Here is a 12,500-nt window from a genome sequence, read left to right as displayed (position 1 = left end):
TGTTACATGTTGTCAGGATCCACTTGGCGCTCTGGGAGGAGGACACAATGGAGTTGTCGACCGTGATGGCGAGATCATGGAAGGGCAGTCCTTCCCCGGGAGGAAGAGCAGCTCCGTCTTGCATCATGGTGATCCATCCACACTGATATGTCTGCCAGACATCAGAGATGCGATGACCTGGTCACAGAAGGGGACCTCGTCTGACATCCATGACCACTTGGTGTATAGGACCAAGAACAGAGCCCTGGGGGACACCATGGTGACCACAGGACCTAGACATGGTAGGAGCACCTGTCAGGTGGACCAATCCAGGACCTGCCCACATGGAGAGGAGGATCTGATGGTTCACAGTATCGAAGGCAGCCGATAGATCTAGAAGGATGAGAGCAGAGGAGAGAGAGTTAGCTTTAGCAGTGCGGAGCGCCTCCGTGATACAGAGGAGAGCAGTCTCAGTTGAATGACTAGTCTTGAAACCTGACTGATTTGGATCAAGAAGGTCATTCAGAGAGAGATAGCGGGAGAGCTGGCCAAGGACGGCATCATCTGTACCACATCGGAGGGATCGAGTGTAGGTTTTTCATGCATGACCACGGAAGGGACCTAGCCAACATCAGGGATGAGTTGATGAGCAGGTAAGGGAGAAGGTCTCCGGAAATGGTCTGGAGAAGAGAGGAGGGGGATAGGGTCAAGGGGCACACATCACAAGACGCGAGATTTCATCTGGAGAGAGAGGGAGAAAGAGGTCAGAGCACAGGGTAGGGCAGTGTGAGCAAACCAGCGGTGTCGTTTGACTTAGCAAACGAGGATCGGATGTCGTCGACCTTCTTTTCAAAATGGTTGACGAAGTCATCTGCAGAGAGGGAGGAGGGGGGAGGGGCGGAGGATTCAGGAGGGAGGAGAAGGTGGCAAAGAGCTTCCTAGGGTTAGAGGCAGATGCTTGGAATTTAGCGTGGTAGAAAGTGGCTTTAGCAGCAGAGACAGAGGAGGAAAATGTAAAAGGGAGTGAAAGGATGCCAGGTCCGCAGGGCCCTCCATTTCCGCTCGGCTGCCCGGAGCCCTGTTCTGTGAGCTCGCAATGAGTCATCGAGCCACGGAGCGGGAGGGGAGGACCGAGCCGGCCTGGAGGATAGGGGACATAGAGAGTCAAGGGATGCAGAGAAGGAGAGAGGAGGGTTGAGGAGGCAGAATCAGGAGATAGGTGGGAGAAGGTTTGAGCGGAGGAAGAGATGATAGGATGGAAGAGGAGAGAGAGTAGCGGGGGGAGAGAGCGAAGGTTGGGACGGCGCGATACCATCCGAGTAGGGGCAGTGTGGGAGGTGTTGGATGAGAGCGAGAGGGAAAAGGATACAAGGCAGTGGTCGGAGACTTGGAGGGGAGTTGCAGTGAGGTTAGTGGAAGAACAGCATCTAGTAAAGATGAGGTCGAGCGTATTGCCTGCCTTGTGAGTAGGGGGAAGGTGAGAGGGTGAGGTCAAAGAGGAGAGGAGTGGAAAGAAGGAGGCAGAGAGGAAAGAGTCAAAGGTAGACGTGGGGAGGTTAAAGTCGCCCAGAACTGTGAGAGGTGAGCCGTCCTCAGGAAAGGAGCTTATCAAGGCATCAAGCTCATTGATGAACTCTCCGAGGAACCTGGAGGGCGATAAATGATAAGGATGTTAAGCTTGAAAGGGCTAGTAACTGTGACAGCATGGAATTCAAAGGAGCGATAGACAGATGGGTAAGGGGAGAAAGAGAGAATGACCACTTGGGAGAATGAGGATCCCGGTGCCACCACCCCGCTGACCAGACGCTCTCGGGGTGTGGTCAGCGGGGTGGTGGCACCGGGATCCTCATCTCTCCCAAGTGGTCATTCTCTCAAAACTAGAAACCAAACTCCTAGGTTGCACTATGCTTTCCACATCCGTTGACAAGCGGACCTAGACATCATGACCACAGGACCTAGACATCATGACCACAGGACCTAGACATCATGACCACAGGACCTAGACATCATGACCACAGGACCTAGACATCATGACCACAGGACCTAGACATCATGACCACAGGACCTAGACATCATGACCACAGGACCTAGACATCATGACCACAGGACCTAGACATCATGACCACAGGACCTAGACATCATGACCACAGGACCTAGACATCATGACCACAGGACCTAGACATCATGACCACAGGACCTAGACATCATGACCACAGGACCTGACATCATGACCACAGGACCTAGACATCATGACCACAGGACCTGACATCATGACCACAGGACCTAACTGACATCATGACCACAGGACCTAGACATCATGACCACCTAGACATCATGACCACAGGACCTAGACATCATGACCACAGGACCTAGACATCATGACCAAAGGACCTAGACATCATGACCACAGGACCTAGACATCATGACCACAGGACCTAGACATCATGACCACACCACTCGATATGGACACATGGCAACCAACCGAGGACCAAACCTGCAACTCAAGGGATTTTACCTGATCCTAAAATTAAATATAAACTATTGCGTCTATATGGTTGTTGAAAAGGCTTGTGTGTAGCCTACTGGTTAAATTTGTGTGTTTTCGCAGGAATTAAGCCAGAAAAACGCACAAAAACGCACAAAATTTGCTGAAATGTATTTTGTACATATATGCACGAATTGATTGTGAGACTGTGTTGTCTGAGCACACACAGATGTGTTCGAATCACTGAATGGCAGTGGAGTCCGGCATGTTACACTGTTTTCTGTTACATATAAGTCCACAATTCCTGAGCCTCTATATAACTGTCAACTGGACAGTGACCCTCTATATAACTGTCAACTGGACAGTGATCCTCTATATAACTGTCAACAGGACAGTGATCCTCTATATAACTGTCAACAGGACAGTGATCCTCTATATAACTGTCTCTATATAACTGTCTCTATATAACTGTCAACAGGACAGTGATCCTCTATGTAACTGTCAACAGGACAGTGAACCTCTATATAACTGTCAACAGGACAGTGATCCTCTATATAACTGTCTCTATATAACTGTCAACAGGACAGTGAGCCTCTATATAACTGTCAACAGGACAGTGAACCTCTATATAACTGTCAACTAGACAGTGATCCTCTATATAACTGTCTCTATATAACTGTCAACAGGACAGTGAGCCTCTATATAACTGTCAACAGGACAGTGATCCTCTATGTAACTGTCAACAGGACAGTGATCCTCTATATAACTGTCAACAGGACAGTGATCCTCTATATAACTGTCAACAGGACAGTGATCCTCTATATAACTGTCAACAGGACAGTGAACCTCTATATAACTGTCAACAGGACAGTGATCCTCTATATAACTGTCTCTATATAACTGTCTCTATATAACTGTCAACAGGACAGTGAACCTCTATATAACTGTCAACAGGACAGTGAACCTCTATATAACTGTCAACAGGACAGTGATCCTCTATATAACTGTCAACAGGACAGTGAACCTCTATATAACTGTCAACAGGACAGTGATCCTCTATATAACTGTCTCTATATAACTGTCTCTATGTAACTGTCAACAGGACAGTGAACCTCTATATAACTGTCAACAGGACAGTGAACCTCTATATAACTGTCAACAGGACAGTGATCCTCTATATAACTGTCTCTATATAACTGTCAACAGGACAGTGATCCTCTATGTAACTGTCAACAGGACAGTGAACCTCTATATAACTGTCAACTAGACAGTGATCCTCTATATAACTGTCAACAGGACAGTGATCCTCTATGTAACTGTCAACAGGACAGTGATCCTCTATGTAACTGTCAACAGGACAGTGAACCTCTATATAACTATCAACAGGACAGTGATCCTCTATGTAACTGTCAACAGGACAGTGATCCTCTATATAACTGTCAACAGGACAGTGATCCTCTATATAACTGTCAACAGGACAGTGATCCGCTATATAACTGTCAACAGGACAGTGATCCTCTATATACTGTCTCTATATAACTGTCAACAGGACAGTGATCCTCTATATAACTGTCAACTAGACAGTGATCCTCTATATAACTGTCTCTATATAACTGTCAACAGGACAGTGATCCTCTATATAACTGTCAACAGGACAGTGAAACTCTATATAACTGTCTCTATATAACTGTCAACAGGACAGTGAGCCTCTATATAACTGTCAACAGGACAGTGATCCTCTATATAACTGTCAACAGGGCAGTGATCCTCTATATAACTGTCAACAGGACAGTGATCCTCTATATAACTGTCAACAGGACAGTGATCCTCTATAAAACTGTCAACAGGACAGTGAACCTCTATATAACTGTCAACAGGACAGTGAACCTCTATATAACTGTCAACAGGACAGTGAACCTCTATATAACTGTCAACAGGACAGTGATCCTCTATATAACTGTCAACAGGACAGTGATCCTCTATATAACTGTCAACAGGACAGTGATCCTCTATATAACTGTCTCTATATAACTGTCAACAGGACAGTGATCCTCTATATAACTGTCTCTATATAACTGTCAACAGGACAGTGATCCTCTATGTAACTGTCAACAGGGATTGATGTGACTCCATAAATCTAAACAAGATGATGTAGAGTAATGGAGGGAACAGTGTTGGGGAAAACTCTGTACTGTTGTTCTGCCTCTTAATGAGAGAACATCATGGTGGTAGAGGATATCACACAGTGTGGAGTACATTTGATGAATGACAGAGAGAGAGAGAGAGAGAGAGAGAGAGAGAGAGAGAGAGAGAGAGAGAGAGAGAGAGAGAGAGAGAGAGAGAGAGAGAGAGTGAAAAGTGAAAAGTGAAAAAGAGAAAGAAAAATAAATAAAATGTACTGCTACTGGTCTGCTGCTGCTACTTACTTGTGATCCAGGGATCCCCTGCTGTCCGGCAGGCCCCGACTCTCCTTGTGGGCCCTGAATGGAACAGAGAGAGAGACAAGATCAGATTCACTACACCTTAGTAGAACGGAGAGAGAGATCAGGTAAGACTGAGAGACGAGATCAGAATCTCTATAATCAACTCTCCACCTGAGTAGAAATCAACTATAACTCTCTATAATGCTCTATAACTCTCTATAATGCTCTATAACTCTCTATAACTCTCTATAGCTCTCTATAACTCTCTATAATGCTCTATAACTCTCTATAATGCTCTACAACTCTCTATAACACTCTATAACTCTCTATAACTCCCTATAATGCTCCATAACTCTCTATAATGCTCTATAACTCTCTATAATGCTCTATAACTCTCTATAACGCTCTATAACTCTCTATAACTCTCTATAATGCTCTATAACTCTCTATAATGCTCTATAACTCTCTATAACGCTCTATAACTCTCTATAACTCTCTATAATGCTCTATAACTCTCTATAATGCTCTATAACTCTCTATATTGCTCTACAACTCTCTATAACTCTCTACAACACTCTATAACTCTCTATAGCACTCTATAACTCTCTATAATGCTCTATAACTCTCTATAACGCTCTATAACTCTCTATAACTCTCTATAACGCTCTATAACTCTCTATAACGCTCTATAACTCTCTATAACACTCTATAACTCTCTATAACTCCCTATAATGCTCCATAACTCTCTATAATGCTCTATAACTCTCTATAATGCTCTATAACTCTCTATAACGCTCTATAACTCTCTATAACTCTCTATAATGCTCTATAACTCTCTATAATGCTCTATAACTCTCTATAACGCTCTATAACTCTCTATAACTCTCTATAATGCTCTATAACTCTCTATAATGCTCTATAACTCTCTATATTGCTCTACAACTCTCTATAACTCTCTACAACACTCTATAACTCTCTATAACTCTCTATAACACTCTATAACTCTCTATAATGCTCTATAACTCTCTATAACGCTCTATAACTCTCTGTAACTCTCTATAACTCTCTATAATGCTCTATAACGCTCTATAACTCTCTATAGCTCTCTATAATGCTCTATACCTCTCTATAATGCTCTATAACTCTCTATAACGCTCTATAACTCTGTATAAAGCTCTATAACTCTCTATAGCATTCTATAATGCTCTATACCGCTCTATAGCTCTCTATACCACTCTATATCTCTCTATACCGCTCTATAGCTCTCTATAACACTCTATAATGCTCTATAACTCTCTATAACTATCTATAACTCTCTATAGCGCTCTATAATGCTCTATACCGCTCTATAGCTCTCTATAACACTCTATAACACTCTATAACTCTCTATAACTCTCTATAACTCTCTATAGCGCTCTATAACGATCTATACCTCTATAATGCTCTATAACTCTCTGTAACCTATAACTTTACAACTCTCTATACCACTCTATAATGCTCTAGAACTCTCTAGAACTCTCTTCCTAGAGAATAATAGATGCCAGTCTCAAGCTGTTGCATTTATCACAAGACGGTTCTACTAGTTTACACTAAAAGTGTATTTATGCTGTATGACTCACTGCGTGGAACAAAAATGTTGTTGTGTCCCCTGGCATTGGCAACTTCCTGATACCCTGTTTGATTGAGTGGCGCTGAAGATCTAAGACTTGAACTGATTTGACTTTTTTTGTACTCTGAGAGTCAGTGTTGTGAAACAGCGTCCTCTCCAAACAACGGCTGCAGAGCAGAGAGTCATCTGGGAACGGCTTAGGAGTACTAGATCTGGCCTTGAGACTGTGTTAGATCACATCCCTGCTGAGACCGTAGCGGAACAAACCATAATAAATATTGATACAGATGAAAGGATGCCTTTGGGATGTTGTGGGTGTTTTGTAGGGTGTGTGTTCTGCTTTCAATTGTTTGTTAAGACAGATTTAGAAAAACACAAGCTGTGTACGTAACGTAATGTAACAAAAAGGCCTAATTCAGGGGAGTTCAGTTGGAGAGACTGAGGGAGGGGTTCCTTTTACAGTAAACTGAGTCATGGGATACGTCCAAAATGACACCCTATTCTCTATATAGTGCACTACTTTAGACCAGAGTCCTATGGAACCCTATTCTCTATGTAGTGCACTACTTTAGACCAGAGTCCTATGGAACCCTATTCCCTACGTAGTGCACTACTTTAGACCAGAGTCCTATGGAACCCTATTCTCTATGTAGTGCACTACTTTAGACCAGAACCCTATGGCACCCTATTCCCTATGTAGTGCACTACTTTAGACCAGAGTCCTATGGAACCCTATTCTCTATGTAGTGCACTATTTTAGACCAGAGTCCTATGGAACCCTATTCTCTATGTAGTGCACTACTTTAGACCAGAGTCCTATGGAACCCTATTCCCTATGTAGTGCACTACTTTAGACCAGAACCCTATGGCACCCTATTCCCTATGTAGTGCACTACTTTAGACCAGAATCCTATGGAACCCTATTCCCTATATAGTGCACTACTTTACACTAGAGTCCTATGGAACCCTATTCCCTATGTAGTGCACTACTTTAGACCAGAGTCCTATGGAACCCTATGTCCCTATATAGTGCACTACTTTACACTAGAGTCCTATGGAACCCTATGTCCCTATGTAGTGCACTACTCTTGACAAGGGCCCATAGTATGTTATGCTTATGTCTAAGGACGACAACAAACATGTTCACTGTCCTGGGTTTTCCATAGAAGTGTATTGGCAAACGGTGAAGTGGGCAGTGTGGGATCCTGGTAGAATAGGGAGATGTCCTAAATAGCACCCTAACCCCTGTATAGTGCAGATGTTGTGCACTATGTAGTGAATAGGAAGGCATTTTATACTGCAGACCCCCAATGAGTCACTAGTCTGTCGTCTGACCTCTGTCCTCCACTGCTGCCAGGTCAAGGGTTACAGGTGACCAATCACAAGCTGGGAGGAATATGACCTGACCCTCTGGCTAAAACCACATGGCTACTGGTCTGAAGGGTAAGGTTGAGAGCCACGGTGGACGCTCCCAATGGGCCCACGTGCTTTCAGTAAGGTCAGTCAGGTCAGTCAGGTCAGTCAGGTCAGTTATTCAGGTCAGTCAGATCAGTCAGTCAGATCAGCCAGGTCAGTCAGATCAGTCAGGTCAGTCAAGTCAGTCAGGTCAGTCAGGTCAGTCAGATCAGGTCAGTCAGGTCAGTCAGGTCAGTCAGGTCAGTCAGGTCAGTCAGGTCAGTCAGGTCAGTCAGTCAGTCAGGTCAGTCAGGTCAGTCAGATCAGTCAGGTCAGTCAGGTCAAGTCAGTCAGGTCAGTCAGGTCAGTCAGGTCAGTCAAGTCAGTCAGGTCAGTCAGGTCAGGTCAGTCAGGTCAGTCAGGTCAGAGATCAGTCAGGTCAGTCAGATCAGTCAGGTCAGATCAGTCAGGTCAGTCAGGTCAGTCGGGTCAGGTCAGGTCAGTCAGATCAGTCAGGTCAGATCAGTCAGGTCAGTCGGGTCAGGTCAGGTCAGTCAGATCAGTCAGGTCAGATCAGTCAGGTCAGTCAGGTCAGTCAGGTCAGTCAGATCAGTCGGGTCAGTCGGGTCAGGTCAGATCAGTCAGATCAGTCAGGTCAGTCAGATCAGTCAGATCAGTCAGGATCAGTCGGGTCAGTCAGGTCAGTCAGATCAGTCAGGGTCAGGTCAGTCAGATCAGTCAGGTCAGTCAGGTCAGTCAGATCAGTCAGGTCAGTCAGGTCAGTCAGATCAGTCAGATCAGTCGGGTCAGTGATTTGAAGTGGTGCTGCTCTAGACTGGAACGAGGGGCCCTGTTTTTGGTGTATTCACTCTCCCTCCAGTGATCTGTAGTGACAGGATCGTTGTGTGGTAGAGGACTGAGTGTCTTGTGATGTTACAGGTATAACCAGATATACTTTCTTACCTGGTTTCCTTTGGGACCAGCTTGGCCATCCAGTCCAGCGAGACCCTGTGAACAACATTTAATGCATTATTAACACATGAAGTATACTTTTGCAGTAGTAATGGTATTGCAGTAGTATTGCAGTATTATAGAGGTACTGATGCATTCAGGCCGTCTGTATAGTTGCACAGCATTTCCAGTACATAGTAGTATTGCGTTAGTATTACAGCAGTATTACAGTATTATAGAGGTACTGGTACATACACTGTCTGTATAGTTTTGCAGCATTAAGTGTATTGCAGTAGCATCATGGTAGTACCATGTTTGTATCATAGTAGTATCATGGTAGTATCATGGTAGTACCATGGTAGTATCATAGTAGTATCATGGTAGTACCGTGGTAGTATCATAGCAGTATCATGGTAGTACCATGGTAGTATCATGGTGGTATCATAGTAGTATCATGGTAGTAAGATGGTGATATCATAGTAGTATCATGGCAGTATTATAGTAGTGTCATAACAGTGTCATTGTAGTATCATGGTAGTATCATTGTATTATCATGGTAGTTACATGGTAGTATCATAGTGGTACCATGGTAGTATCATGGTAGTATTGTAGAGGTACTGGTACATACACTGTTTGCATAGTTTTGCAGCATTAAGCATATTGCAGTAGTATCATGGTAGTATCATGGTAATATTGTGGTAGCATCATGGTAGTACTGTGGTAGTATCATGGTAGTATCATAATAGTATCACGTTAGTATCATGGTAGTATCATGGTAGTATCATAATAGTATCATTAGTATCATGGTAGTATCATGGTAGTATCATGGTAGTATCATAGTAGTATCATGGTAGTATCATGGTAGTATCATAGTAGTATCATGGTAGTATCACATTAGTATCATAGTAGTATCATGGTAGTATCACGTTAGTATCATAATAGTATCATGGTAGTATCGTGGTAGTATCATGGTAGTATCATAGTAGTATCATGGTAGTATCACGTTAGTATCATAGTAGTATCATGGTAGTATCATGGTAGTATCATAGTAGTATCATGGTAGTATTGTAGAGGTACTGTATACATACACGTTGTCCACCAGTCCCTGGTGATCCCCTAGGGCCAAGCAGACCTCTAGGTCCCTGTATGACAGAAAAACATTAAGTAAGACAAAAACACAAACATAAACATGTTGTTTAAAACTGACCCAGTAACCAACCCAGTATCTGACCCAGTAACCAACCCAGTATCTGACCCAGTAACCAACCCAGTATCTGACCCAGTAACCAACCTAGTATCTGACCCAGTAACCAACCCAGTATCTGACCCAGTAACTGACCCAGTATCTGACCCAGTAACTGACCCAGTATCTGACCCAGTAACCAACCCAGTATCTGACCCAGTAAACAACCCAGTATCTGACCCAGTAACCAACCCAGTATCTGACCCAGTATCTGACCCAGTATCTGACCCAGTAACTGACCCAGTATCTGACCCAGTAACTGACCCAGTATCTGACCCAGTAACCGACTAGTCTTTGTGATATGAGTTGTGTGTTCATTCAGGCCACTGTATTGAGTATCGAAAAGCTACAGTACTTACACTCGACTCTGTCTCGTGAGATGTGTTTTAATGCCAGAGTAAGACGGTAGCCTCGTCACTCAGGTACTATGAGATAGCAGCGGTGCTAGTATAACGTAGTGTTGTCTACCAAAGCCTAGATAAATTGGAGAAACACTGACCTCATGTGGACAAATGTGGTAACTAAAGGTACTCAACAGTTGGTCGGGAGGATAAATCTGTTTCAGCTTTCCATCTATTCCTTCTTTTTGGACATTTGTGTGTGAGAAAAATAATATCTAAAAAAATATATCTGGTAACAAAAATGGGTACACAGGGATGGAGAAACACTGACACAGGCCAATTAGACCAAACATTAACCAACCATTTTCCCTGTTACCCCTCTACTATGGTACTCAGGATTTGTCAAACTCAGCCCTCGTGACCCCAAAGGGTTTGTTTTTGCCCTAGAACTACACAGCTGATTTAAATAATAAACTTATTCGATGTAGCTGTGTAGTGTTAGGGCAACAAAAACAAAACGTGCACCTCACTTGGGGTCCCGATGATTCGAGTTTGGGAAACGCTGGTCCATATGAACCCAGTCAGCAGGAGAATGTGTCCATGGAACCATCCCAAATAGCACCATATCCCCTACATAGTGCACTACTTTTGACCAGAGCCCTATGGGACCATATCCCCTACATAGTGCACTACTTTTGACCAGAGCCCTATGGGACCCTATCCCCTACATAGTGCACTACTTTTGACCAGAGCCCTATGGGACCCTATCCCCTACATAGTGCACTACTTTTTACCAGAGCCCTATGGGACCCTATCCCCTACATAGTGCACTACTTTTGACCAGAGCCCACAGGGAATAGGCTGCCATTTGGGATACAGCCACAACACATTTCTCAGAGGTAACATGAGAAGAGCTACATCTCAAGCTGTTGTATTTTCTGTGAGGAGATATTAGCCACTCCCACTCCGTCTGTTGTATTTTCTGTGAGGAGATATTAGCCACTCCCACTCCGTCTGTCGTATTTTATGTGAGGAGATATTAGCCACTCCCACTCTGTCTGTTGTATTTTCTGTGAGGAGATATTAGCCACTCCCACTCCATCTGTCGTATTTTCTGTGAGGAGATATTAGCCACTCCCACTCCGTCTGTCGTATTTTCTGTGAGGAGATATTAGCCACTCCCACTCTGTCTGTTATATTTTCTGTCAGGAGATATAAGTCACTCCCACTCCGTTTGTCTCACTCCTCTCACCAAGGACACCATTTGTTATGTGATGGACACAGCAGGCAGGAATGTCATTATGTCTTCAGGAGAGAGCGGGAGGGTGGAAGAAAGAAGGATGGGAGAGGAGAAGAGGGGAGGGGTAGGGAGAGGAGAAGAGGGGAGGGGTAGGGAGAGGAGAAGATGGGAGGGGTAGGGAGAGGAGAAGAGGGGAGGGGTAGGAGAGGAGAAGAGGGGAGAGGTAGGGAGAGGAGAAGAGAGGATGGGTAGGGAGAGGAGAAGAGAAGAGAGGAGGGGTAGGGAGAGGAGGGGTAGGGAGAGGAGAAGAGAGGAGAGGAGGGGTATGGAGAGGAGAAGAGAGGAGAAGAGGGGTAGGGAGAGGAGAAGAGAGGAGGGGTAGGGTAGGGAGAGGAGAAGAGGGAGGGGAGGGGTAGGAGAAGAGAGGAGAGGAGGGGTAGGGAGAGGAGAAGAGAGGAGGGGTAGGGAGAGAGAGAAGGGAGAGGAGGGGGAGGGGTAGGGAGAGGAGAGATGGGAGGGGTAGGGAGAGGAGAAGGGGGAGGGAGAGGGAGAGGAGAAGAGAGGAGGGGTAGGGAGAGGAGAAGATGGGAGGGGTAGGGAGAGGAGAAGAGAGGAGGGGGTAGGGAGAGGAGAGGAGAAGAGGGGAGGGGAGAGGAGAAGATGGGAGGGGTAGGGAGAGGAGAAGGGAGGAGGGGAGGGAGGGGAGAGGAGAAGATGGGAGGGGTAGGGAGAGGAGAAGAGAGGGAGGGGTAGGGAGGGAGAAGAGAGGAGAGGAGGGGTAGGGAGAGGAGAAGATGGGAGGGGTAGGGAGAGGAGAAGAGGGGAGGGGTAGGG

At 45.0% G+C, this 12,500-nt stretch overlaps 1 protein-coding gene across 3 annotated transcripts in view; it reads right to left on the bottom strand.

The window, feature by feature from the left end:
• Nucleotides 1-12,500, bottom strand: part of LOC124009864 (collagen alpha-1(XI) chain-like) — a 438,047-nt gene that overhangs the window by 74,371 nt on the left and 351,176 nt on the right. For all 3 annotated transcript variants that reach the window (XM_046322075.1, XM_046322074.1, XM_046322073.1), the window contains 3 exons: nucleotides 9,931-9,984; nucleotides 8,855-8,899; nucleotides 4,891-4,944 (listed from right to left, as the gene is read on the bottom strand). In XM_046322075.1, the coding sequence (XP_046178031.1) occupies nucleotides 4,891-4,944; nucleotides 8,855-8,899; nucleotides 9,931-9,984 (153 nt within the window). The remainder of the gene's footprint in view (nucleotides 1-4,890; nucleotides 4,945-8,854; nucleotides 8,900-9,930; nucleotides 9,985-12,500) is intronic.

This window comes from Oncorhynchus gorbuscha, linkage group LG22 (genome assembly GCF_021184085.1).
Source record: "Oncorhynchus gorbuscha isolate QuinsamMale2020 ecotype Even-year linkage group LG22, OgorEven_v1.0, whole genome shotgun sequence".
Lineage (NCBI taxonomy): Eukaryota > Metazoa > Chordata > Actinopteri > Salmoniformes > Salmonidae > Oncorhynchus > Oncorhynchus gorbuscha.
This window is presented reverse-complemented; position numbering and strand designations above follow the sequence as displayed.